Genomic DNA, 26,930 nt, shown 5'->3' on the forward strand with positions numbered 1-26,930 from the left:
CCCTAACCAAAGTAAGGTTTATGCCACAGCTGCCCTAAATTAACAGCATTGGTAATTACCAAAATCATTTCTTATGTTTCTGCAATGGTTAATACACCAATATGTAGAAGCTCTTTAACCAAAATATTTTTAATGCTAAAATATAATTCTTATTGTTATCCATGAATTTTCAAATTTACTGATTTACCAAAAAACTGAAAAAATAGTAAGCACATTAATATTTCTTGATTAATATGTCAAATTATAGTTATTTACTTGCATTCCTGAACAGAAAAATGAGTTTTAGTGGTTGAATGTTATGCTTGATTCATTTCTGACTTCTCAGAGAAGCCCAGTGAGCCGGCTCAAATTTGGGTGAATTCAGTTTGAAATCCCTCTTTCCTGTTCAAAATGGTAAAACGTGAAAGAGTCCGCATTAAAGCACTTCATGATGCTGGATGGTCTTTGAGACAAATATGACAGGTGGTCTAATAAATTTGTTAAGCACTGTATATATATATATATATATATATACACATATATATAAGGGCTGACTTTAGTCTTTTGCCTTTGTTAGATTGGACCGTCTGGAGTAGAGAGGGGTTAACATGCAGTTAATGTCCAGGATCAAATTCAACTCTGATGACTGCTCTAGCACTTCACTATTTAATATAAAAAATATGTACATAAACTGTGTTGCCATGGCAAACTGCTCAAAGTTACTGTATTGACTACAACCATATAAGAAACCCTGAGTGCTATCTGATGAAAAGGTAGCCTTTAGTTGGTTATGTATCCAACAGATGACTGCCTTTAGACAAACCTAAATAATAATGATTGAAAAAAAGAAAAACAAAAGATCTACCTGAATTTCAGGTTACAAAATAGTAATGTGGGCTTATGCACCTGACTGTGTATATGTATGTACATATGTTTCAGAACTATGGAAGATATTTTTTCCACTTTACACTGCTGGTGTTAAATCAGCTTCTTTTTAAAATGCATATAATTACAGTCCTTCCAATAAGCACTTGCAAACACACCACTTTAAGCCTCAGTAAAGCCCCCACTCTGCTCTTCCAGGTCAGTGCAGGGCTTCATTGCTGAGGCCGGGCCGGTCTGCTGGAAGGTGCTCAGGGTGCAGTACTCATTGCAGTACCAGGGAGGGTCCTTTTCCAGGGATGCGTGGCTGCTGAGCCAGCATCCTGAGTCTCCCTCGGTTGGACTCCCCAGCGGTGAGCTGAAGGTCAGACTCTTGAGCGAGCTCCCTGGATATGACAGAGCAGGAAGCATGGTGCTCACAGCGTATGGGAGACCCAGGAGAGACGTGTCAAAGCCTGGGTCGGCGATGTTGCTGTAGGTGCTGCCCTCCATGAAATAGTGCTGACACTCTCGACTTTCCTCCTCCTCTGCCTCCTGGACATCTGCACACTTTGTCAGTGTGTCTATCTTGAGTGTTTCTTCAGCCTTTAGCGCGTCTGCTGTGTTTCCTTGTGTTACCACCCAGCTCTATAATCACAGTCATGTTCAGGGACAAAACCAAGAAGTAAGTTACTTTTTACACAACCGGCTTCAGCTTACCTTGAAATCTCCTTGGCAGTCATGATACAGGGTGTGGAAATAAGGAGCTGGAGTTGGAATGTAGGATCTTTGCCTCCACCTGTCACAGGAGGAAAATAAAAATGATACACTTTGATTTTTGGAAATGGCATTTGCATTAATGTGACGATGTATTCACTGAGAGGTAAAGATGGACCTTACTTTTTAATTGGAGCGTAGCACAGAAGTAAGGTGAGTAGCACCACCACAGCCAAAGGGATGAAAACCTTCACCCAAAATTTAGACATAATTGTGTCTGATCCAGGATCTGTACCCATAAACAGGTGATTAGATTGGAAAACAACAACATACACGTATGCAGGGGTTTATTCATGGGGGACACTCACCACTCACAGCTGGATCGGTCCTCCACTGAATCTCAGAGGACCAGTTGCTCCACTGACCCTCAAAATAAGCCTGGTCAGGACTGGAGCGCACCCTGGCACAGTACTCAGTGTCTGGTGAGAAGTGATGATCTTTTATAGAGTAATTTGTTCTGCTTGAGATGGTGATTGTATTTGGTGGAATCTGATAGGAAATAGAGATCAAGTGAAGTTGTCAGAGTTTGTAAAGGAGGGGAAATCTTGTACGGATGCCTGTTTGTGCTCAGGCAGAGAGAATATGATATTTTTGCTCAAAAATAACCAACTTTCAGATAGTGTTACTGTTTCAGAGCACACAATTCACACTTTTTAAAGACCACTTTATCATTTTAAATATTTGTCTTCCTGGCCCCAAAGTTGCTCCAATTGTTTAATTTTTGGATATTTAATGATATTAATGATTCTTGAGTTAAACAGGGGTTTGACTCATCGTATACTCAGAAACAGGAACCAAAAATTGGGTTTTGGCTTAAAAAATGTTATTTTAATGCTTGAACAAGTCAGCTTCATCTTTCTGAGAAGCTTTCAGACTTAAAAACAACCTTTGAATTAGTTTACATCATACAGTATATTCATTTCATTTATGCTTTAACTTTAGTGAGGCTGAAACAATCAGTTCATAATATTTTCATAATTCAAATTTTTATTGGTTAACACCCCCAACCCCCATCCCGACCCCCGTGTAAGCACCAGAAGTTACAAATATACACCTGCAATAACAACCCCAATCCCTAAAAAGTTGGGTCTCTGTGTAAAATGTAAATAAAAACAGAATGCATGATTTGCAGATCTATAAACCCATGTTTCATTTACAAAAGAACATAAACAATGTTAGTAAGAGCATTATTATGACTAAAAATCAATGATTCTCATCACAAAAGTCTGTTATCCAATATATGTTAGTATTTTCATCAATTTCTTTCAGATTATTACGTGTAGGCTATTAATTTTATAAAATTATTGTTTTTATTTTACAATTTGGCTAATTTTTTTAGAGAGAAAATATAAAATGACTAAAAGTAAAGACTAAAACGTAAGGACTTTTCATCAACTAAAACTAGGAAGGGCGAACAGGACTAAAATGCATCTAAAACTATTTTTGTCTGAAGACTAAAAATAAGACTATTAAATCTAAAATGGGCAGCCAAAATTAACACTGCATCAGACCAGAATGGGACAGCATTCCTCTCCTCAAACAAGTCTCAGCTAGCAGCTGGTCTCCTAACTTCCCAGATGTTTACAGGCTTTTGTTAAGAGAAGAGAGGATGCTTGAGAATAATACACATGGCCCTGTCCCCACTTTTTTGAGATGTGTTGCTGCCATCAAATTCAAAATAAGCTAATATTCTTTTATGAAATAGAAAAATGCCTCAGTATCAACATCTGATATGTTGTTTATGTTCTATTGTGAATTAAATGTGGGTTTATAGGATTTGCAAACCATTGCACTCTTTACATACATTTTACACAACGCCCCAGCTTTTTTTGGAATTGGGGGTTGTAGTAATAAATATAATCTTTTCAAGGACATAGAGACCTAATTCTGCTAGTTTCAAACAGGTCTTTCATGGTTTCCTTAAAACATGTTATTCTCTCATCCCCAAACTCTTGTTTTTCTGATCATCAATATCTTACATCCAATTTGTGTCCTCTCTTGTAGTAATGGAGCTGAAACATCAGGTCATCAGTCAGAGTGGTGTACCAGCTGTATTTCTCATAGGTGCTCTCCCAGGTGAAGTGATGATCACCAGACTCATGGCTGAGGTTAAGGCAGCACGGTGCGTTTGGTTTGACTGGTTAAAGGACACATTAAAGACCAAAACACAAGATATGTACTGGTTTTAAAGCAAAACTGTGTTATCTCTTTAAATCAATATGTTTGATGAACAGATCAGTGTGTTTCTTACTGTTTTTGTAAGGCTTGAACTTGTCTGTCAGCAGCTCACAGCTTTCAGCTCCGTCAAGTTTGTGACAAAGAGAGAACTGATAGGTATGTGTTTCAATGAAGCCATTGGGTTGATAGTCATAGTCAGGATCTGGAGTGGATATTTGAAGAGTACAGAAGTAACGCCCACCGGTCTCTATCAGCATGCATTTGAATTCATTTCTGCACAAAGAGAGAAAAAGAAACGGTACATAAACTGTGATTCTGTCCTCACATTGAGAGCTTGTTTTTGTTAACATGGACCAATAAAAACAGGGCCCCACTTTTGAGCTCTTTCCATGACAATGAGCCAGAAGGCGCTGTTGCTGTCTGAGGTGTTCTGTGGGATGTTCAGGGAGCAGTTGATGGTGAACAAATAGTCAGTCACACACTGGAGTTTTTCATTCCCTGCTTCAAAACAAAAGAAGAAACAAACAGGAAATGTGTCACTGATCCTGGAGAAACCTCTATTATTATTACCTCATATTATTTGTAAGTGGTTAGTTTGAAAGATTTGGATAATATTCAACACTTAAATCACTGAGGATCTCTAAATACCTAAACTGCCAATGGGTAAATTTAGTCATTGTTGGAGTGCACTGATTTTCACATAGAGTGCTGATCAGTTCACCCAAAGACTTTAAACAGCTGATTACCACAGAAAAAGAAGTGGCTCACTGCTAGATGATGATCCTGCACATCCAAAATCCTCCCAGGATCGATTGCTCAGTCCTGAAACTTCTCCTCCATCAGATTCTTCTTCTATCACATCTAATGACACTTTGACGCCCATGTTAAAGGTTAGTCAGTGATTTTTGATGAGAATGTGCAGCCATACATAGAAAGTGTTTTCATTTTCAATGTCTCTACCTACTCGTGAAAAAGGAGGGAAATTAATGCATTCCTATGGTGTAAATTTGACCCACATGGCAGCTCCAGGTATAAATGGCCATTTATAAAATCTGGTGCCACACAGGGAAAAATCAAAGACTGGCAGACTTTAATATTTTATTAACACAAAGTTAAACAGAACTGGAAAAACAGCCAGTGTAAATTTTACTTGGTGGCATTAGTGTTAAGAATTTTTACTTTCCAGATCAGTGATGTACAATTATTCACAGATATTCAAAGAGTATGTTACTTTTCAAGGTTAGTTTAATTATGCCGCCATACAAGGGGAGCAGAAGTTAGACGAAGCTCAGAAGTTGACAGTATGTTATGTTGGTGCTTCAATCAAAATGTTCAGGGCTAACGTCACAGCCCCCTTCGGCGTGACACCGTAGCAGGTGACCACCTAGGCACAGAACTGGCCCTTTTTTTGTAATGTATTTCATTCACTACTTAAACTTTGATCACTGTTTTGCTGCCTTGTCCAGTCCAGGAAACTTCCTGTCCAAATAAATGTTCAATGAATTGAAAAAGTTAAGCTTTGTTGTATTATTTAATCACTGACTATTGTTTCAGTATGGAATGATTCATTAACGTTTTTATTATCAAGTGTTTTTATTTCTGTTCTTTTGATCTCTATGTTCAGCACTTTGAGAGTGCTATATAAATAAACTGATTCTTCTTCTTATTATTATTATTATTATAAATTGAATTTGATATCTGGATATTGACTTTCTAATGCTACTTATTGTACTACAGCATGGACAATTTATACTTGTTCATATTCCTTTATATTCCTCTTATGTCCTATTTCATGTATTTCGTTTAATAGTTTTTAATCACTTCATTTGTCTTATTCTGTTTCCCCTCGGCTGCATTTTTACATCTTTTGTCCTCCTGGTGAGGCTTCATTGAATCTTGCCATATTTTGTTTCATTTTGTTTTGAGTTTTTTTTCCAAGGGATTTTACTACACTTTGTACAACCTTTTTTAAAAATTGATTTTAATCTTTACAATCAAGGGGCTGCGTCAACAGTTGCGCACAAATGTATTTCCACATTGATGTCAGATGAGTATGACATGAATAGATAAATAAATAAGAATCTAAGGTGGAGGCATGACTGAGAGACAAGCATAAAATTAGCTTGACCATTGCTGATTCATGAATCCATCCCTTTAAAGTAGATGGGTTCAATTTCTACACGTTTTATGCCAAAACACTTCTTGGTGTAAGCTTGATATTCAGTAGCAGGCACTCTTTTCGTTATTATTGGATGTCACAGTGAACATATGTAGGAGGAAAGAGGATTTCTAGATGATTTTTTTTTCCTTTACTTTAATGGACTAAAGAGAAACCGCACCCCAAAGAAGGTAAGTAAGGTAAGTTGGAGATGAAATAAACTGAAACCCTGGAAACCCACTGACCCACAGCCTCCATTTAGATTTTTTCTTGAAAAAAACTTTAGCTCTACAATATCTTTTCAATCAAAACAAAGATCTTTTCTTAGAAATACCTTTATGAACTGATTTTAAAGGGTGTCATACTTCACAAGGTGTCATCAGCAATGTGTCTCTAACTGACAGCATGTCTGGCTAAACCAAACTTTCTATTTAAAAAGCTGTGCAGACTTTTCTCTTAAGTTCAAATAGACGATGTCTGAGTTCTCTAACTGTTAAAAATAGTCATTTATTTGCCTTCTTGTGACAAAGTTCCACTCAACGATCACTTTATTAGGTACACCTGTGTTGCTGCTTATAAACCAAATTATCAAAACTAACCAATTGAATGGCAGCGACCAATGTATTCATGCATGTAGACATGCTGAAGACGATGTGCTGAAGGTAAACTGAGCATCAGAACGAGGGTGCTAATGGATGGATATTTGAGTTACTATTTCCTTTCCATCAGCTCAAAACCAGTTCTAATGATTTTCCTCTGACCTCTGCCATCATCAAGCCATTTGACCCAGGAATTGTAGCTCCCAGGATATTTTCTCTTTTTCGGGCCATTCTCGGTAAACCCTCGTGGTGGTTGTGCATGAAAATCCCAGTAGAAAAGCATTTTGTGAAAAACTCAGTTCATCCTGTCTGTCTTACTTCAACTTCCTTCCTCATTCTGTTTGAATTTCAGCACATGGCTTGATCATGTCTGCATGCTTAAATGCATTAGCTGCTGCCATGTGATTGATTTGATATTTGTGTTAATGAGCACTTGAACAGGTGTGCCTAATAAAGTGATCAGAGAGTATGGAAAAAATAATCAAATTATCCTCTTGGCTGAAAGATGGGACTCAAACTGAGTAATTAGAAAATACTCACACAGACATTACCTGAGACAGGATTTCCACGCACAAACTCCGTGTTGGCGAAAAGCTGCAGAGACACGATCAACAGCATCAGCTTCAGCCTTGGAGGAAACCACCAATCAATCAACACACCCAGTTCAGACATCTTCTCATCTCTCGACATGTCTCACTCAAGTCATGCTGCTTTGAGAGCGTGTTTAATGAAGACTGAGAGAGGGAGGTATCAGTGATCACTATCACTCTCTCTCTGTGGTGGGGAGGATCTGCTGAAGGAGGGAAAGTGTGTGAAAAGGGGGCTTCAGATGAACCAAATATCACACCACAAATGATATCATGCAGCAAATGAGGTTTGTGTTTTCATAAAGTTTGGTTTAACAACAGAACCATACATGAGCTTATCACCCATGAAATGCATTAAACTGGAAAACATTTTTACATTTATTGACAACCCTATAAAGCACTTTTGGGGAGAACTGGAATGGTGATTGTGAGCCCAACCTTCTCATCCAACATCGGTTCCTGACCTCAAACACTCAACAGAATCCTACAGAAACACTCAAAAGTCTTGTGGAAAGCCTTCAAAGAAGAGTGTAGGCTCTTACAGCTGCAAAAGGGTGCCCACCTCCATATTAAAGCATACATATTTGAATGCAATATTGTGATAAGTTGCTGTAGGTGTAATAGTCGGGCGCTTGAATACTTTAGTCCATAGTCGATGTTAGAGTCATGTTTCCATTCTGCTGCCTTTTAACTTTTAAAAATAAAAAAACATAGAATATCATTTCAAAAAGAGAATTACAGTCTAGTTGCTAATAGGTCTTGCTTGCTTGCTTGCTTGCTGTTGTTTGTCATAAAAGCCATCTGTATCAATAAGAGTTCATTTCATCCTCAGATGAGTTATTACACTGCTGCAGAGCTACATATACACAACATCTACATCTAAATGCCTCCAAACATGCCAAGTCATATTTGAGGTGTTTAATGGCTTAAATTATTTGATTATATTGAATATTTCATGGAGGAAACATTGATGATCTAAGGTAAAATAAAGATTAATGATGATGTAACTGACAAGGAAAGTGTTGTGCAATGCATGAAGCAGTGAGAGGGGAATCAGACCTGTTGTGCTGATAGTGTGACAGATAACAGCTGACATGTCTTTCTCTGAGGTTTTGATTTTGATGATTAGTTGACACGCACACATACATTGAGCTGTGTCACTGTGTTAGTTGGGAAACATTATATATAGTACTGCATGAAGGATAAAGGAAATAACTTCTAGTCTCAGGTTCTGTTGCTGCAGATTAAAAGTTGAAAGTCAATACTCACAAGAAATGATTTCTAATAGCTTTTTATAGCTTGGACAGTATTTGAGCAGGAAGCAAGTGAACAGATTGTCACCATGAAGACACTCATGGTTGATAAAATGACAAAGGTTTCAGTTTAATTTGGGTTTATGCATTTTTAAGTATGCATTCGCTCTGATACACTTACTTCACCACAGAGCTATTTTTATTAAACTGAACCCTGAATGACTTTCTGTCTCATGTGAAACACTGTAAGCTTGTGCTGCATGTGAACATGCATAATATGCAAAGAGGCTCTTGTTATTTTATTACACTGATGCTTTTACGTCAAGCAAGAGCAAAAAAGCCTAATCTGACTGGCTCTATCTGCAGCTTGTAGCACTTCTGCTGCATCTGATAAAAGACTTTTTTCAAGTTTTAGGTTCTTTGACAAACATGTTTCCTTTTATGTGATAAAGTATTATAAAACAGCAGGAGATAACTAGAAATGTCAGACTGATAGAGATCAGCATCATTGAAGTTACTGTGAGGAGTTTTTAGTAGTTATAAAACCAGCAGGATTTTATACACATCCCCTTATATGACAGACAACAGCAAAAATTTAGTGTGAGATATGTTAACTTAAAAAAGTCTGTTTTTACTATAGCATCAGGCTGCAACATAAACACGTCTAAAAAAGGGGAGTGGGTTGAAATACTTTCTGAATGCACACTAGGAGGGGCTCCGAGGAAAAAGGCTGTGTCATGAGAGGTTGTGGTACAGATGTTAATGTATTTTTCTACATGCAAGTTCATGGTACCTGAGAAAAAAATGGGGATTATACAAAAAACCTTACTCAGATGTAAAAACCCTTTATCATCTTAGTTTAATATTAAACTGATAGTGTTTACACACAGCCATCTTCAACATTCAAATTGCACAATTCCTTTACACATCTGGCAAACATGAAAAGAAAGACCATCAAGTTAATTTAGCCATTAAATAACCGTTATGACTTCCTCCACTTTAAAATAACACTGCCCCTATTAACACATCTACAGTCTCTGAAGACAAAGAGATTGAATGCACCAGGTAACAAAATCTTTAAAATGATCTTGTGGAAATTATGGGTACGGATGAACTTCAAGTTTATTTCATGGATCCAGTGAAGCACTTGAGGCGTATTGGCTCTGCTCACTCACAGGCCAGTTTACCATCAAACGATGACAGGGTGATGGCGAAGGCTTGCAGGGCACACAGAGGGAAACTGTAATCCATGGAGAATACATCCTCTGCTACACGGCCAAACTGCATCACTATGTAGTCCTCTGGAAGAAGAGAGGGGACAGATGGCTTAATAATTTAAAAACTCTTGTTTGAAAACAAGACACATTAAAGTAGTTAGATATTACCGTTATCAGGGTGGATGATCTGGAAGTTCTTGACAGATGCCTGGGTGACACGCCCATGAAAGTTAAGCACGTATGACTGGGTCTGTTCGTTCCAGCTTGGGGCTTTGTTCACCAGTGTGACCAGTTTCTCTGTGTTGTTGTTGGCATGGCGAACCAGTAGAGTCTCAAGTTCCTTTAATACAGTCAGGAGAGTGGTCAGACACACTAAACTATTTTACATCAAAACAGGTTAAAAATTAGGGAGGATGTAAACATACATTTTTTGGACAGATGGATACTCTTTCGTCATTCTCCAGCATGCCAGGGATGATCACAGTCATTTTCCTCGGACCCTTAAAGCCCAGAACATTTGTCTCCTGTAGCATAAAAATACATTTTTTACACAGCCTTTCAATCCAATCCAATCCAATCCGCTTTATTTGTATAGCACATTTTACAAAACATTACATTTACCAAAGTGCTGAACAGTGACTAAAACAAGTAATAACTTACGTCTTTAGTTTTTAAATACTGTCACCCTGAAAACAGACTTTCCTTTAAACACCACTATAATGTCAGGAACACATTGAAGAGGCTTAAAAGTAGGTCAAGTGAAGCAATAACCGAGACAGAGTTATGATACCAATTTTAAGATAATGGTTGCAGCATTTTATTTTTACAAAACCTCCTTCTAAGATTAAGAAACTAGCAGATGATCTTGACACACTCTCTGCCCTACATCATATGCTACGCAGCTGTGGAGAATCACAGAGAAAGAGGGCAGGGTGGGCTGTGCCACTCGGCGTTTTAAAAAATCTATATGCATCTATTCTCCCATTGCTTTAGTTGTACTGCAAGCTGGTAAACAATCGTGACAAGTAAAGCCATTAGCTTGCATGTAGAAACAAAAAACGTCAGGTTTTATCAGAACTGGACAACATTTCTGTGTTAAAAGAGCAAAAAAAATCGTAGTGAAAGCTTTTGTTTGTGGATGTTTTTACTCTTCTCCTGACTGACTTGGACAAGAGTTTAATTTGCCAACTGGCTCCACTGATAGTAAACAAAGTCAGTGACTGCCTGTCATACTCACATTTATGTAGTTTACTTCCTGGGGCTGTGCATGCCTACTATATAATATGTTTTGTTGCTCTGACTGGCCTGTGGCAAATGTGACAGACAGAGTGTTTATCTAAGTAGCCTCCTAATTTTTTTAAAGGTCCTGCCCTTCTCACACACAGAATATTGACTGTTTTATTCACATAAGAACAAGTTTTATTCACAATAGAACATAAACAACATATCGGATGTTGAAACTGAGATATTGTACCATTTCATGAAAAAAATATTAGTTTTTAATATTAATTTTGAAATTGATGGCAGCAACACATCTCAAAAAGTATGGACAGGGCAACAAAAAGCTGGAAAAGTAAGTGGTACCGATGAAAAACAGCTGGAGGAGCATTCTGCATCTAATTAGACTACAGTAATTGGCTACAGATTAGCAACACGATTGGTTATAGAAGGTACATTTTACAAAAGCAGAGTCTGCCAGAAGCAAAGGTTCGACAATCTGTGAAAAATGAAAAGGGAAAAATATTCCTCAAAATAAAATTGAGAAGACTTTGATTATCCCACCATTTACAGTACATACTATTATCAGAGAAATCTCTGTGTGCAAGAGACAAGGTCAGTGGTACTTGTGATCTTTGGGCCCTCAGGCGGCACTGCATTTAAATCCCATGATTCTGTACTGGAAATCACTGCATGGGCTCAGGAACACTTCCAAATAATTATCTATCAACACAGTACACTGTGCCATCTACAAAGGCAAGCTAAAGCTATACCATCCAAAGAAGAAGCTGATCCAGAAATGATCCAGAAATACCGCACTCTTCTCTGGGCACAACCACAGTCCGTCGCCATGTCTTGCAAACTTAAGAGGAGAGGGACCATCCAGCTTGTTATCAGTGAACAGTTCAAAAGTCTGCATCTATGGCGGTATGGGGTTGCATTAGTGCCTATGGTGTGGGAAGATCACACATTTGGAAAGACACGATTAATGCTGAAAAGTGTAGGTTTTAGAGCAACATATGCTCTCATCCAGACAGTGTCTCTGTCAGGGGAGGCCTTGCATGTTTTAGCAAGACAATGCTAAAACAAATGCTGCATCCATTACAAAAGCATGGGTCTACAGTAGAAGAGTCTGGGTGCAGAGCTTTCCTGCCTGTAGTCCAGACCTTTCAACAATAGAAAACATTTGGGCACTCACACATGACCAACGACTGAACCACAGTCCACCAGTTTAAAACCACAGACTCTGAAGCATGGACATGGTCTCAGTGTTTTCACCCTCTGGTTTTTGAAGAGGCATTTTGAAGCCCAGTAATAGAGGTAACTAATATTTTGATAATGCTAAATCTACCAAACATTCAGTCAATCTAGTAACAAAGATGTGGAGTTAAGGTTGTCCTTAAGCCTCCCAGCAGACAGTGGCGATATGCCTGATTGTGCATCACTGCAGCTATTACTATGCATTTTCATGCATAACTCTGGGCTTCAATAAGTCAAATCAGGAGTTACAAAAACCACCCCCCTTTGGAGTTTTGTAAACATAAAGACCAAAAGCATCTTCACCAGGCAGTAAACATGTTAATGTTTGCTGTAAAAACTATCATGTTAATATGGGGACATTTGCTGCCAGCCTCAAGTAAATATGTAGAAAAGGCCCCAAAGTTTCTTAAAGCTTAAGTTTCTGCTGTTCAATATGTTGATAGATTGCTATTAGGTCCCCTTAGTGTAGCAGGGTTATTGGGGAAAGAGCCCCCCTGCTGGCTACTAGCAACTAGTAGCAGGAAAATGAGCAGTGTAGTGCAGAGTGCCATGCGGTAGGTGTGCTATGACTGAACTGTCAGAAGTAAGTACTGATATGCTGTGATAAATGAGATAAAGAGAGCTATGTTGTGTTAATTCTATGCTAACATTGTTCTGCGAAGTGTGGTAAAGTTTGTGTTTAGATGTTAGCTACATACTAATAAGACAGCATTGCAGCACAGGCATGTTCATTAACAGTTTCTCAGCTTACATTATGTGAATTTATGTTCATAAGCTCTGTGATAGCTTCCTTATTTTAAGTATATATTATTTATGTAGCAGTAAGATGATGCATACTTACACGTTGTTCTGTTTGTTATAATATGTCCTTATAGAAACCACAGCAAACCCACAGCAAGAACGCAGCCAGACCCGAATGCAAAGTTGTACTGCATGATCGTTGGCAGATTGTACATTTTACTGTGATGAAAAGGAAGTAAACATCCAAAACTAAATCTCAATGCTGATAATTGTCTACTCTGGAATATTCTGGCCTTAAGTGGTGTTTTGGCTGACACCCCTGAGTGAATCAAGTGAAAACATCCAAACAGAACCCATCCTTATTTTTCCACTACAGAACAGCTGCACTGACTTCATTTTAACTCTGGAGGATGCCTCTGAGATCAAACCAGATAAAGAAAAACACCCACTTCTGGGTTCCTTGTGGAACCAGTAACCATAATCTCTTCCTAGTGGTTATGTCCATGCGCCCCACATACAGAAGCTGTTGTCCTCAAAGCAGACAGCCTGGTTTCAAACCATGCCTTTCCTGCATGTCAAAAAAAGTCATGACTTCTCGGTTCATTTTTCTGCAGTTATCATTTTATATATCAGTGTCCATTTCAAAGGTAATTTTAACAATAAAACAGGGCATTTCTTTGGGTGGCTATTGGTGTAGGCATGCATGTATGCATGCCCTTTTGTTGGAAAAGTGGTCTGCCCTGGTTTAGGCAAACAGAATGGCAAAATGCAAAAAAAATCAAAACCTTCAAAACAAGATATGAAAGGCCAATGTCTACGTGGCATGTGAGCTATAATAAAGAATGAGATCAACTTACATAGCAAATTGCTGCCAGTTCTTGCCGCACTGACTCACACTCCTTGATGAAAGGTTCCTTCTCTGGGTTTTCACCTCCATCATAGACTGTAAACTTTGTACCTAGAACATTTGACCTGAAAGAAACAAGTTTGATCAAATACAGAGGTAATTTTTTTTTCAGATCAAGCTGAGAGAAGACAACGGAAACAACCTTTAGGTGCATCAACACCCAGACGAAATGACAAAGAGGGAAATGTAAGGAGGGCGAAATGTTTTTATTTAGAGCCAATATAATAAAACCAATTTTGTAAACATTCCAGTTTTTGCAGTTTATTGCCTTTCCCATAATTCACTGCAGCATTTACACTGAATGATAGTAATGTGAGACTCTCTTGCATTCACAGCTGATGCACAATGCAGTTTTTTTGACAGCATGTGTGGAAGTGAAAAAGGAATGGCACCTAAATACATCTAATGAATCTAATTTTTGCACAAACTTTGGTGTTGAGGATGAGATGGGCGCACTCATTACTCATCATTAATTTTTCTCTGTAATTTGCTGACTTCAGAGAAAGTGTGCCACTAACCACATGCGCAAAGTGTTGATAATACTATTAATGATGGCCTCGTTCCAGTTCCCTTGTTAAAGAGCCAACTGGTGTTGGTGTTAAGCATGCTGCCTAATTAGTATGGCTTACTGAGGAACTCACATGAAACAAAGCCTCTGTTGATGTTCACTGCTAAACCAGTGGTTTTCCTGCTGTTATGAGTTATACTGTCACCTGTTCATCATGATGATAGTGCTTGAAACATGATCATTTAACCATAACACAATGTAATAAAGAGGAACTTCAGAATTCTTTAAACTAATGAACAACATGGGATTCAGTGATAAATTGATCTGTAGTTCTAGTTAAAGTAAAAGAGAGTTTTACCTTAGTTTTCCTATGTAGCAGTTTGTGTCTCTGGACAGATTTGTTGCATCAGTGGAGATGAGATAGTTAGATGTTTTGCACTTCTTTCTTTTTCTGCCAGCCATCAGAAAAACCTTTGCAATAAAGCAAAAAAAAAAAAAGTTAGAGTATACAGAGAAGGGCAAAAAAGAGTTATGTGATATATATTTAGATAAACACATGGCAGCTGATGATAGCTGAAGATTCTGATATTTTGCTTGGATCAGCTTTTTTGTTTGGCTGTCACACTGTGGTCAAATCCCAAAAGATGAGATAGTGTCCTATTCAGTACTGCATATGAAAGTGGCCTGCAACTTATATGAAACGATCAGATTCTGTTTGACTTGTGCTACTTACCATGTCAGTAAAAGATCAGATATGAGTCATATTAGCAAAAACAAAAATCTGATTTGGGTCACTTTTAACTGCAGTTTGATCATAGCCTTAGTTATTAGTGCTATGTACAATAAAATATATGATGATTAGCAGGAATGCTAACCCTCTTGCCGTCCCCCTTCTCCATGTGCAGGTAGTAGGTTGGGTAAATGCCCTTCTCCACACCCCTACGGTCCCTTGTTACCCGGCACTGGATGGTCACATCTCTAGGAGCTGGACGCAGAGCAAACTTCTCCAGATCCTCCACAGACATCGGAGATGTTGACTGAAATAAAAAGGAACGATCCATATTTCAGCACAGTCCTGTCTGTTGTCACAAATCTATTAAGGTACATAAATTCATTAATACATTTCATAAATTTCATGCCACTGCGCTGGCAATAGCCAAGGCTGGAAGCGTTACGATTTCAGGTAGTCTGTCCATCCTTTTGGGCCATTCTTGTACATCCATGCACATCCATCTCAAGAACCATTGGAGGGATCTACTTCAAATATCTCACAAATGTCCACTCTGACTCAAAGATGAAATGATCAGATTTTAGGTTATTCTTGGTCAAACATCAATACCATTAGGCCCCATCTTCATGTCTTGCTTGTGAATGTGATACATTAACTATAAAAGGTGTCAGCCCTTTTAATGTTTTACCATTTTATTTATTTCAGAAATCAATCATGTTTAATATAACTTGACTTTTTTGACAAAAACAATACAAAACCCCTCTATAACATCAAAGTCAAAACATATTTCTACAATATATAGAAATATGTAATGACTCCAAAGTGACTCCAAAAATTTTCACCCTCTTAAAGTCAGTATTTAGTAGATGTCCCTTTGGCTGCAATCACAGCACTGAGTCTGTGTGGATAGGTCTGAAACCGGCTTGCGCTGCAATTTTACTCCTCTCTTCTTTGCAAAACTGCTCAAGCTCTGTTAGGTTGCATGGGGATTGTGAGAACAGCCCCTTTTAAGAAACAGTTGTTGTATGCAGAGTCTCTCCCATCTCAGCTGCTGAAGCTTGTAACCCCTTCAGAGTAGTCATAGGTGTCTTGGTGGCCTCTCTCACTCGTCTCCTTCTCGCACGTTCACTCAGTGTGTGAGGAAGTCCTGATCTGGGCAGATGTGCGCATTTGTCATACTCCTATTTCTTGATGATGGATTCAACTGAACTCAGGGGGATGTTCAGTGCCTTGGATTTTTGTATCCATCCCCTGACTTAAGCTTTTCAATTAAATTTTCTCTAAATTGCCTGGAGTGTTATTTTGTCTTCACAGTGTAATGATAGCCAGGAATACTAATTAAACAGTGACTGGACCTTCCAGACAAAGGTGTCTTTATAGTACAATCACTAGAAACCCACTTGCCACACTCAGGTGATCCCAGTTTCACTAATTGTAAGACTACTATCACCAGTTGGCAGGACCTCTGTGAAATTAAGTCAGTTACTTTAAAGAGGGTGAATATTTATGCAGTCACTTATCTTACTTTACATGTGTTTGTTTCATTGACATTACTTTGCAGAAACATGTTTTCACTGACCATGATTGATTTAAAAAATCAATAAAAGGCTGTAAGATCCAGGGGGATGAATACCTTTTTTAGGCACTGTATATCGGGAACTGGGACAGATTTCCTAACACTTTGCACAAAAGTCCACTCTGACTTAAGGATGAACTACTTAGATTCTGGAGGTTATAGGTCAAGGCTCACAGTCATGTTGCCTAATTCTCCCATTTCGTATTAATTTGATATCTCAAGAACACTTTAAGGGACGTTCCTTACACCACCCAAATGTCCACTCTGACTCTATGGCACTGAAGGTCAAAGGTCAAGTGTAATTGGCCTCATCCCCATCTCATCTCTGCTTGTGAACATAACATCTTAAGACCACTTTTTTAATTTTTTTACACATTGCACAGATGTCCACTCTAAACAAGGAGTACATATGTTAGTCTGGAGGTTGCAGGTCAGAGGTCAATTGGCCTTAAATGTGATATCTCAACACCAATGTAAGGGACTCTGTACTTTGCACAATTGTCCACTCTGTCTCTATAAAGAATTGATTATATTTTTAAGGTCAGGAGTTAACCTCATTAGGCTTCATGTTTATTTATTTCTAATCAATTTGATAGCTCAAGTTTTGGGATATTCTTCTTAACACTTTGCTCAAATATCCACTCTGGCTTAAGGATGAAAAGGTTCAATTTTGACGGTCAAGGTCAAGATCACTTGGTCTCATGATCACATGAGCCTGTATGATTTTATGATCACACTACCACAGAAAACACTCACCCCCATCATCGCACTCTCACTGTCCAACAATTGTATATTACATAACCGTTTATAGAAGGACTATGACCTCCAAACAGGAGTTCTAGTTCAGTTTGCATATTTGAATATGAAATGTCTTACCCTTTCATTAGACTCACTCCCTGAGGATGAAGTCTCTCTGTAGTTAGAGTTCAAAGATGCCAAACTGTGCGTTATTTTCTCTGACTTTTTGATTTTCTTTTCCTTCTTCTCCTTTCCCTCGATTTCCTCGTCTTTGCTCTCATCACTTATTTGGCACCGGGCTGCAAAGGAACAAGAGGAGCATTAATCTCAGCAGCAGCTTTACAGTGATCATGACGCTGGATACTAAAGTACATTGTGGAGAGTTTTCCCTCACTTGTGTCAAGACGTTTTTTCCTCCTAGGTGACTGAGGGACGGGCTTTTCTTCGTTGTCATTGTCACTTTCTTCCCGTTTATTCTCCTTTGGACTACTTGATTCCTCCACCTCTGCCTCAGCCTCCATATCCTGGTTTGAAGACTCCTTTAAGTGCTTTTCTGCAAAAGAGTTAAAGTATAAGCTACAAAGCCTAATGTATTTTTCATTATGTGCACAAACTAAGATGACCTTTGTCCTAAAAGACATTTAACGTCGCACTATGATGTACTTTTTCGCTCTTGTTTTGTTGTCTTGTTTGTCTTCTGTTGTTTTTCATCTGGCTCCTTCACTTTGTCTTTTTTCTTAGTTTTTTTCTCCCTTTTCTCCTTATTATTATCCATCTCTTTTTCCTTTTCATCATTTTCTTCAGTCTCTGAAAAAGAAATAAAACTTTGATGAAACAGTTCATTCAATGTTGTAACTTCAAGACAACATACTGTGCACGAACAAATGTAGTGACTCAGATTACAAAGGTCTATAAGAGTCAATGTAGTGCTCCTATTTTAATCCTTATGAAAAAAGGAGAAGCAGATAAAACTTTACCAAAAAAATAGCATTTAAAAGAGATCTTTCAGTTTGAAAACTTACGTTTGGCCTTGTCTTTCTTCACTTCTTTCTTCTTTGTCTTTTTCCCCTCTGTCTGAGCATCATTCTCCACCTCACTTTTCACCTCTAGCTCATTGTCAACCTCCAGGTTCATTTTCTTTGGGGCGATGAGCTTTTCTGAAGGCGGCCCATTCGTTGCTGTGGTTGATGTCAGGTCACATTCACCCAGGGTGATCTCATCCAGTGGGTTATCATGGGCATGTTCAACTTGATCTACAATAAATAGATAAAATTAGAAACTGAGTTTTATCGTAGGGAACAAACCAGATATAAAAATATCATTTTTTCTTTCACTAACCAGTCAGAGAGGTGTTGCTCAGGGATTGGCTGATGAGCAGAGGTGTTTCATCTGAGCGGACGGCTTTCTGCTTTTTGTTCTTTTGCCGAGCATCTCGATTAGCTACCACCATTTGAGTATCAGCCCTCTTCTTTTGCTGCTTTTTCATCAGAAGGATTCGCTGTGGGTGAATTGTGCATCAAAAGTCATTATAACTGGAAACTGTTCATATACAGGGAAAGAAATCACAAAGGCAATTGTGCTTTTATCTTTTTACACACAACTCTATGGGGCTTACTTATAAAGGTACTACACATGCTAACTCTGAATAATCAACATCATCAGTTCTACTATAACTACTACGGATGGTGGTAATGATTACATTGTACGTAAGGTACTCAGGGCCAATACTGGGTCACAGTGCTGTTTTCAGTTGGTCGTTTATGGGTGTGGGAAAAAAATGCAGCAAAAAGGCTATGATGCATGGAAGCCTGAAGCCATAAACCTACATATTTTGTTTTTCTCAGTTTTATCATGGAATAAAGGAACGTTTGGATGTTTAAGCTTCTATCTGGTTTTCCTATGAAAATGCGTTTATAAAACAACCAAATTTAATGTTACTGTGCTAAATGGAGTAAGATAAAATACATGCATTCATGTCCTACCAGATATTTTGCAATGATGCGGATTTTGCTCCATTTAAGGTCCAAACTGTAATGTTTTTCATTAAAGCAAATTTGATTGGTTCGAATTTTTTGGTTCACAATTTCTATTAAATGAGGTTGACAGGGCCTGAGGTTGAGCTGCTGTAGACAGTGAACTGTCTATATAGCAGGGGTGTCCAGACTATGGCCCCAGGGGGCCAGAGGCGGCCCACAATCCATTTTGATCGTCTCACAGCAAATTCAATAAATAAAATGAAATAAGGCCCACATTTGATCATGAAGCTTGTTCTTGACTGTACTGCACTTTGTAGTTTCAGCACAAGTTGGTGCAACCATGCAAATTATGTAAACAAACATTTTCAAAAGAAGTTATTGATGATGACACAATACATGGATGACATGTTGGCAACCAAAATAAAACCATTACCTTGATTTATAACTAATTGATGGATTACAGCAGCAAAAAGCAGGTCAATAACCTTTCAGGGGCCAGTGGTAACCAGCACTGTATAGGGCCCCAGAAATCTGATTGGACTCTCCAAAATCCTATAAATTTTTGTATATTTGCCTTGTCAGCCATTAACTAGCCATTTAGGCATATTCAATCATGGCGAGGTAATATATATGAAAGTAGACCAACCACCCTCTTATATTTCTGTACGTGGCCCTCATTGGAAACAGTGTGGACATCCCTGGTCTATAGTAAGCAATTACTCACTGGAAATAATTGTAGATTCCTTTTGAATGCTTGTTTCAATGTACCTCTGTTTACTACAAAATCCATGACTGCATTATTAATTAAAGAGTAATAAAATTAAGGTTAAGCCAAGCTTTATTGCTGTAGTTATTTCCAACTCTGTGCTGTGTACACAGATTTTTAAACATGACACAAGTTTAAACAGCAGATCATGACAGCTATTACAGCTATTGTTCCTTAACCTCTAATTTGATACAGATAGCCAAACAACAGGTGGTTCTGTCACAGGTAGCCTTGACCTTACCAGACTCAAGACAGCTCTGGCTCAGTTTTAACCACTTGTGACCTACTTAAAGCGGGAAAAGTTGTAGCCTTTTCTCCACTGCCTAGGTGACCGCTGATTATTCATTGTATGTTAAAGTAAAGTAATAAGAAGACTTCTTAGAATAGAAGCCTACTTCAAATAAGATATACAAGATAGACAGATGCATTATAATTCGAGCACCATTAAAGTAATCCAAGACTTAGCCTATTGAGTCTATTGCATCCAAAATGTAAAATCCTTGTTCCTTTACCTGGTTGTCGAGCTTCTGTTGTCGTATATCAGGCTCCTCCATATCTGAAAAAGGGACTTGCTGATAAGATCAAGTAAATACGTGGATAATTTTTGAAACCCAGCGTCACAGATCAACTAAATAAAATGTTCTGTTCCTTAAAAACAAAAACGCCATCAAATCTGTTCTAGGGTGTGTGATTGCGGCACCCTCCTCCATCTGACTGTCTGTCCACCTGCATGTAGCAGAAGGCAAAGTGGATTAAAAGGGGATAATGTTCTTAAACTGCCCTGCACAGCTCAGCCAATGTGGACAAGTAGTCTCGGGAGGTGAGGCCAGCTTTCCATGACTGTTTCGTGGAGATGCAAAGGCCACTTTTGTTACAGCTGAAATGTGAGAGACGGGAAAGTGGTGTCATGCTCCTGACACTACGTTTAGCCTACTACAAGTGAGCTATCTGCGACACTTACCTGGACGTAAACAGACTAATGCGGAAGTCGCAGCGGCCACCGTAGGCTAAGTTACCATCAAGCCTCAGAGTTTTAACTAACGTGCCTCACTTGGCACATGAAATTTGAATCACTTCTTGTGTCTTTAAATTGAGACAGACGTCCTTGAAAATTTAAAAAATACAGGCGCTAATGCTGGCTGGCGGCTCATCCTGGTTTATCCCGTTGCCATGGATACAGCTACTCTCCAACGGCGTAAAGATGGAAAGCAAAGAAATTCAAAACAGCGGATTTATCCGCACTTTGATTTCATTTTAAATATAAATTTACTAACTGTTAATCTGAATACAAGCATTTAGCTTGTTTGTAGAAAGACTATTTTTTATAATCTTATTTAGGCCTTTTTCATTCGCACAACGATTTGGCATATGATGTTTAGGCTGAGTTATTTTCATTATGTTTGGTCTTGTGTTTAACTTAACTTTGAGTTTTAATAGGATTGTAGCCTTAAAGCCTGTGCATGGTACGATGTTTACAGAAACAGTAGCCAAAAAACTGTGCCTCAAATAGTGATGCACATACAAAAACAGTGAGGCCACAATTTACTTCCTGTTCTGTGGATAAGTGGGGAAAAAGGAGTTTACAAAATAGTGATAGCAATTTGTACTGGGCTATTTAGCTGTATTATATAGGCTACAGTGCTGTGGAAAGTATTTGCTCCTTCCTGATTTATTCCTTTATTGCATTTCATAAGAACATCATAGTCAAACATGGTAGTGTGATGTCTGGGGCTGCTTTGCTGCTTCGGGACCCGGACTACTTGTTATAAGTGATGCAACCATGAATGCTGCTCTCTACCAGAAAATCCTGAAGGATGTCTCGCCATCACCTCATAACATCAAGGTCAAACTTGAGTTGTGCAACAGGACAATTATCCAAAACTCACCTGCAAGCCTACCTCTGAATGGCTTAAGAAAAAGTCTTAAATCATACATTTGAAATTTAAGGTCATGAAAAGTCTCATCAAGTCTGATTTTTAACAGTGAGAGATCTTAAATATTCAAAGGCACCTTGACAAAGACATGTCCTTATCCAGTCTTTTTTTTCAAGTCAAACAGTTTTTACAATCTTTCCCCACAAATTGTTGCATAAATATTCTCCATAATTCAGGGGACTTAGTGTTGGATGTTTTAGACTTCCTGGAGGAGGACCCCAGACCAGGACCCTCAGGCCCAATTATGAGCGTCAGCAACAATTACCGATCTTGTAGTGTGATATATTTAATGACTCATCCGAGATGCCAAAATGTTTACGTCTACAAAAAAGCTTGTAATCTGAGATTTAATAAACTCTTTACTGTTGTGAAACTCTTGTCCAGTTCTCTAACATCTGGGCCTCCATGCTGCCCACTTGAAATTCTTGTAGACCACCCTTATTTGAACAGGTCTTCATTGACAAAAAGAAAAAGTTCCGAACACCTGCAACAAGACTAGGTGAAAACCTAGAATATGACTGGCTGCAATCATCTGGGATGCCTGTTAAAAATGCCTGTTTTTTTCTGGCAGAGTGCTTTTTGTGCTGTCCTAAATGTCTGTGGGATGAGAATTGAAGGACCCTAAAGTTTAAAACATAAAGCCCTGTTGGCAGGAAATGGCGAACCTGAGATGCCAGATCGACACAAGCTTTCAGTGTTGCTCTCTGCCTTTGTTTTAAAGACACATTGTCAAGTTCAGACATAACAGCCACGTGGCTAAGAAATGTTCTCCAGTTCTGAGGAAAGTGCAGCTGTGGCTAATTTCGAGCTAATCACTCTGCACTCCTTGTTTCTTACAGAAACATAGTCCAGTTCTAGTTAAAATGAACGCAATGCTAAAGCCATATCTGAGGTATTTGAAGCAGTGGAGGCAGCCATTACAGAGGGCTTTTAGTACGACTAAACCCCACCCATAGCGCAACTCTGTATGTATGGTTCTATTTACCGCAGTGGAGGCAGCCATTACTGACAGCTTTCAGTACAAGCAAACCCAACTCTGGGCCGGATCTACTAAAGGTTTGCATGTATAAAAATGTGTGCAAACTCATTGCATACGTGAAAGAATGTACAAACTGATTTACTAACAGTGTGCACTAAAGATTGCATCTTTCAAAGGTGCAAAATAGCACGTCTGCATTCAGTTAGTACGTTTGCCGCAATGAATATGCAATATGGGGCATTTATACGCAATTGTGCGTGTGCTGGGAGGAGAAAATTTATATACATTATTTTAGTACACGCAAAATGATTTATCAAACCTGAAAGCGATTTTGCTCATAGAAACCACGTCTATATTTAACACGTCTCAAAGGGAGGTGCAAACGGTTTGTATGCGTAATTGTGCGCACATGGCTGCGGTTATTATGGCAAGAAGGAGACATCGAAATGATGAAAGAAGATGCAGAAAACGCATTTTTCACCCTTGTGTGAACATTTTTGAATGAAGAAACAGTCATTAAAACATATCATCTATCCAGCCTTGCCATTTTGGAGCTGTTGGAGGAACTCAGAGTGGATTTGGAGCCATCCACGAGAAGGAGTCACACAATACCTGCAATGACAAAACTCCTTGCAACGTTATGTTTTTTTTGCATTTGGGTCATTCCAGCGTACGGTAGCTATTACAGCTGGGATCTCCCAATCCCATTTTTCTGATGTTCTGTGTGAAGTCCTAGATGCCATGTCACGCCTGATGGCCAGGTTTATTAGGTTTCCATGCACTCGGGACTCCTTGAATGAGACCAAACAGGGCTTCTTTGCTCTAGCTCATTTAAGTGTTTATTGGCTTCATCCACCAACACCTCTAATTCTGTAAGGTCGAATTTCATTTTGCGCTTTTGGCTTACCAAACTCACCATGCTGCAAACCATGAAACACGCAAAACCCTCATTTAAATAGGCGTGTCTCCAACACATTTGCACCTGTTGTCATTTACACAATCACTCTTAGTAAATCACCCGCAAACTGCAGTTCAACCCCAAACACAAAATTCTAAATTGCGCACGCAAATTAGTACACGCAAATTGGGATCTTAGTAGATCTGGCCCTCTGTATGGTATGGCTCTGAAACTAGTGCAATCACTCAGCCAGACACTTTCAGACCCATCTGTAGAGACACACTCAAGATGAGACACAGTCACCAATTTTAACTTTAAAACACCTCTCAGCACAAAAGAGCATAAAATAAAGTGAGGATGTTTTCTCCTCACCATTCTGCTAACAACATTGGCACTGTGGCTGACTTGTGTCTCTGTAGGGGCCTCTGTAGCCAATCAGATGCGATAAAATAGAAGCGGGGGGGAGAGAGGATGACGTTGCTCAGGGCTTCATGTACCATTCAGTCTCCACACAGAGAGAGAGGGAGAGAGAGAGGAGAAAATGGAGCTATGTAAATTGGAGTAACCAGTAACAATGAATTTCAGATAAATAAGGACAGTACCAGGTTGTGTAACATAGCTTTTATACAAAACATTATGTAAAATTTAGTAATTCTTTCAGTTTTATGATTTATTTATTGTCCCCATGCTCCATTTAAAGTTTGATTTATCTTGGAAATATTTTGACAAAACAGTGTTATTTATTTTATTAGCTTTCCCAGATGTATTTATATATTCATGCAATGGATATAACCCGATCTGGCGTGTCAGGTTAGCTGTTTCCTGCCAACAGGGATTTATGTTTTAAACTTTTTTTAGGATCCTTCAATTCTCAATCCACAGACATAATCACTCTGCCAGAACACACAATTCAGTCAGGCATTTCAACAGCATCCCAGTGTGATGTCTATGACATCATGTGATGTTTGATATTGTCAGCCTGAGTGTCTCCAGCCTGTGTCTGTGAGTGCAGCTCCTTGATTAGAGTAAAGTCACACACCTGGGCTCAGTGCGTGGAGGTTATTTAAGCTCTTGCAGTCGCACATTCACTCTCTCTCTCTGACCTGGCCTTCACAGGTATAACACACTTTGGTTTAGTTATATTAGCTTAGGTTGAGCTTTAGTTACTTTGCATTTTACAACATTTACACACATTATCTTTACTAATGCACATCCCACACTACTGCCTTTACTGACTTACATTCTTCATGCTGTATTTAATTTGTTCTAACTTGAAGTAACTTTAAATAATTTGGTTTACTAATTTGGTTTAGTAATTTGGCTTTTCGGACGCTTTAGTTCACTTAAATTCAGTTTAACGGTAAACTGTCTGATTTGATTATTTAATTCGGTCTAATTTGGTTAAGTTAGAGGAATTAGTTGATTTAAATGTTTAATTTGGTTTAATTTGGTTTGATTTTAACAGTAGATCTGTTTAAAACTTTACCATGGTATTGTCTCCCTTCTTTGTTGTGACCACCTGAGCCAGGTTGTGACACCAAATAAATTTGGTCAGCCATATACTAGGCTTTAACCTAGTCTTTTTTTTTTTTACAATTTAAAGTTGGTAAGATCATCAACTTGTTGTCCCTGAATTAGCAAGTTCTTAAACGTCAGTGTGGTGCAACCCTAATCATGGGTATTTTGTTTTGAAATGAAGTGATAAAAACAGATTATGGGATGATTTATCATCCATTTAACTCCAGCTGCCACTCATGGCCAAGTGAAATGGATTATAGAAGCCTCTCAAGTAAAGATAAGCATTTCTTTTCAGTCATAGATGGGCGAGTACACTTTCCATGTCAAGTGGTATAACCACTGTAAAATAGCAAAATTTTATTTAAAGAATGCATGTATCCACTTCCCAAGCAAAGAAAATAACATGTAATAGTATTTACCTGTTTGATTTGAAATTAGTAGTAAATGTCAGGTGGCGCAGCTGCAATGAATTAAACGTTATGTTATTGACACATTTACAGATAACAGTTACACATCAGCAGACAATGTGAGACACAGGCACAAACCTTTTTTAACAAAAGTTTGTCTATAAGGGATACTCAGAATAATCAGTTTAACATTGGTATCAGCCCTGTTGACAAACACTGGCCTTTGGCAAATAATGTGGCATGAACAGTTGCAGTTACCACTGTGAATCTGTTGTGTCTAATCACTTGAATGCTGGCATCTTTTCACCTAACTACTGATACATAGATGGACTTTTTCATTTAAGTCCCTTTAAGACAAAAATAAGTCATGGGAAAAACATTGGAATTGGTTCATTCGGAAGTTTAAGCAATGGTCGGCCCAAATTTTCACAATCGGTGCATCTCTAATATACTCAAACATAACATTTATAACCACAATTGCTCAGACGTAAGAAAACATTTACATTTATTCTTTAATGACTTTGATCCATTTTGCCATTATTTTTAATGGAGTCTGGTGTAGAGAGTGGGGGATAGCATGCAATAAATGGCCAGGATCAAACTCGAGCCTGTGATGGCTGCTCTACTTTTAACATGAAAAATACATAAACTGTCTTGCTCAAGGCTCGTGGTTCATGTACTGATAAAGCAGAACTGAGTTTATTGGGTTATAGTGTGGCAGACTTTCACAAACACATGGTGGGAGGGTCACATGGTTCTCAAAATTATTTGCAAAGAAAAAAAATACAGAATTTAAGAAACCTGAGTATTAGCACATGAAAGAATAATCTAGCATGTTTGAAAAAAAAAAAAAAAAGATCTACCTGAATTTTAGGTTGCAATATAACATGTGGGCTTATGCACGTGACTGTGTATATGTATGTACATTTCAGAATTATGGAAGATATTTTTTCCACTTTATATTTTTTGTGTTAAATCAGCTTTTTTTTAAAAATGCATATAATTACAGTCCTTCCAATAAGCACTTGCAAACACACCACTTTAAGCCTCAGTAAAGCCCCCACTCTGCTCTTCCAGGTCAGTGCAGGGCTTCATTGCTGAGGCCGGGCCGGTCTGCTGGAAGGTGCTCAGGGTGCAGTACTCATTGCAGTACCAGGGAGGGTCC

At 38.5% G+C, this 26,930-nt stretch overlaps 2 protein-coding genes across 2 annotated transcripts; both read right to left on the reverse strand.

Moving 5' to 3' along the window:
• Window positions 1-535: 535 nt before the first annotated feature.
• LOC121528588 (interleukin-21 receptor) lies at window positions 536-7,242 on the reverse strand. Its single transcript, XM_041816103.1, has 8 exons — window positions 7,104-7,242; window positions 4,170-4,296; window positions 3,869-4,068; window positions 3,597-3,754; window positions 1,926-2,106; window positions 1,741-1,846; window positions 1,561-1,639; window positions 536-1,488 (listed from the first exon to the last, which is right to left on the reverse strand). The coding sequence occupies exons 1-8, from the start codon at window positions 7,240-7,242 to the stop codon at window positions 1,027-1,029; spliced, it is 1,452 nt and encodes a 483-aa protein (XP_041672037.1). The 3' UTR covers window positions 536-1,026.
• Window positions 7,243-9,251: 2,009 nt separating this feature from the next.
• si:dkey-220f10.4 (tubby protein homolog) lies at window positions 9,252-20,939 on the reverse strand. The gene is made up of 12 exons (XM_041816033.1): window positions 20,542-20,939; window positions 18,626-18,785; window positions 18,310-18,540; window positions 17,951-18,094; window positions 17,682-17,840; window positions 17,426-17,586; window positions 15,119-15,280; window positions 14,602-14,714; window positions 13,686-13,800; window positions 10,035-10,133; window positions 9,778-9,949; window positions 9,252-9,693 (listed from the first exon to the last, which is right to left on the reverse strand). The coding sequence occupies exons 1-12, from the start codon at window positions 20,581-20,583 to the stop codon at window positions 9,560-9,562; spliced, it is 1,692 nt and encodes a 563-aa protein (XP_041671967.1). The 5' UTR covers window positions 20,584-20,939; the 3' UTR covers window positions 9,252-9,559.
• Window positions 20,940-26,930: the final 5,991 nt, after the last annotated feature.

This window comes from Cheilinus undulatus, linkage group 20 (genome assembly GCF_018320785.1).
Source record: "Cheilinus undulatus linkage group 20, ASM1832078v1, whole genome shotgun sequence".
Classification (NCBI taxonomy): Eukaryota; Metazoa; Chordata; class Actinopteri; order Labriformes; family Labridae; genus Cheilinus; species Cheilinus undulatus.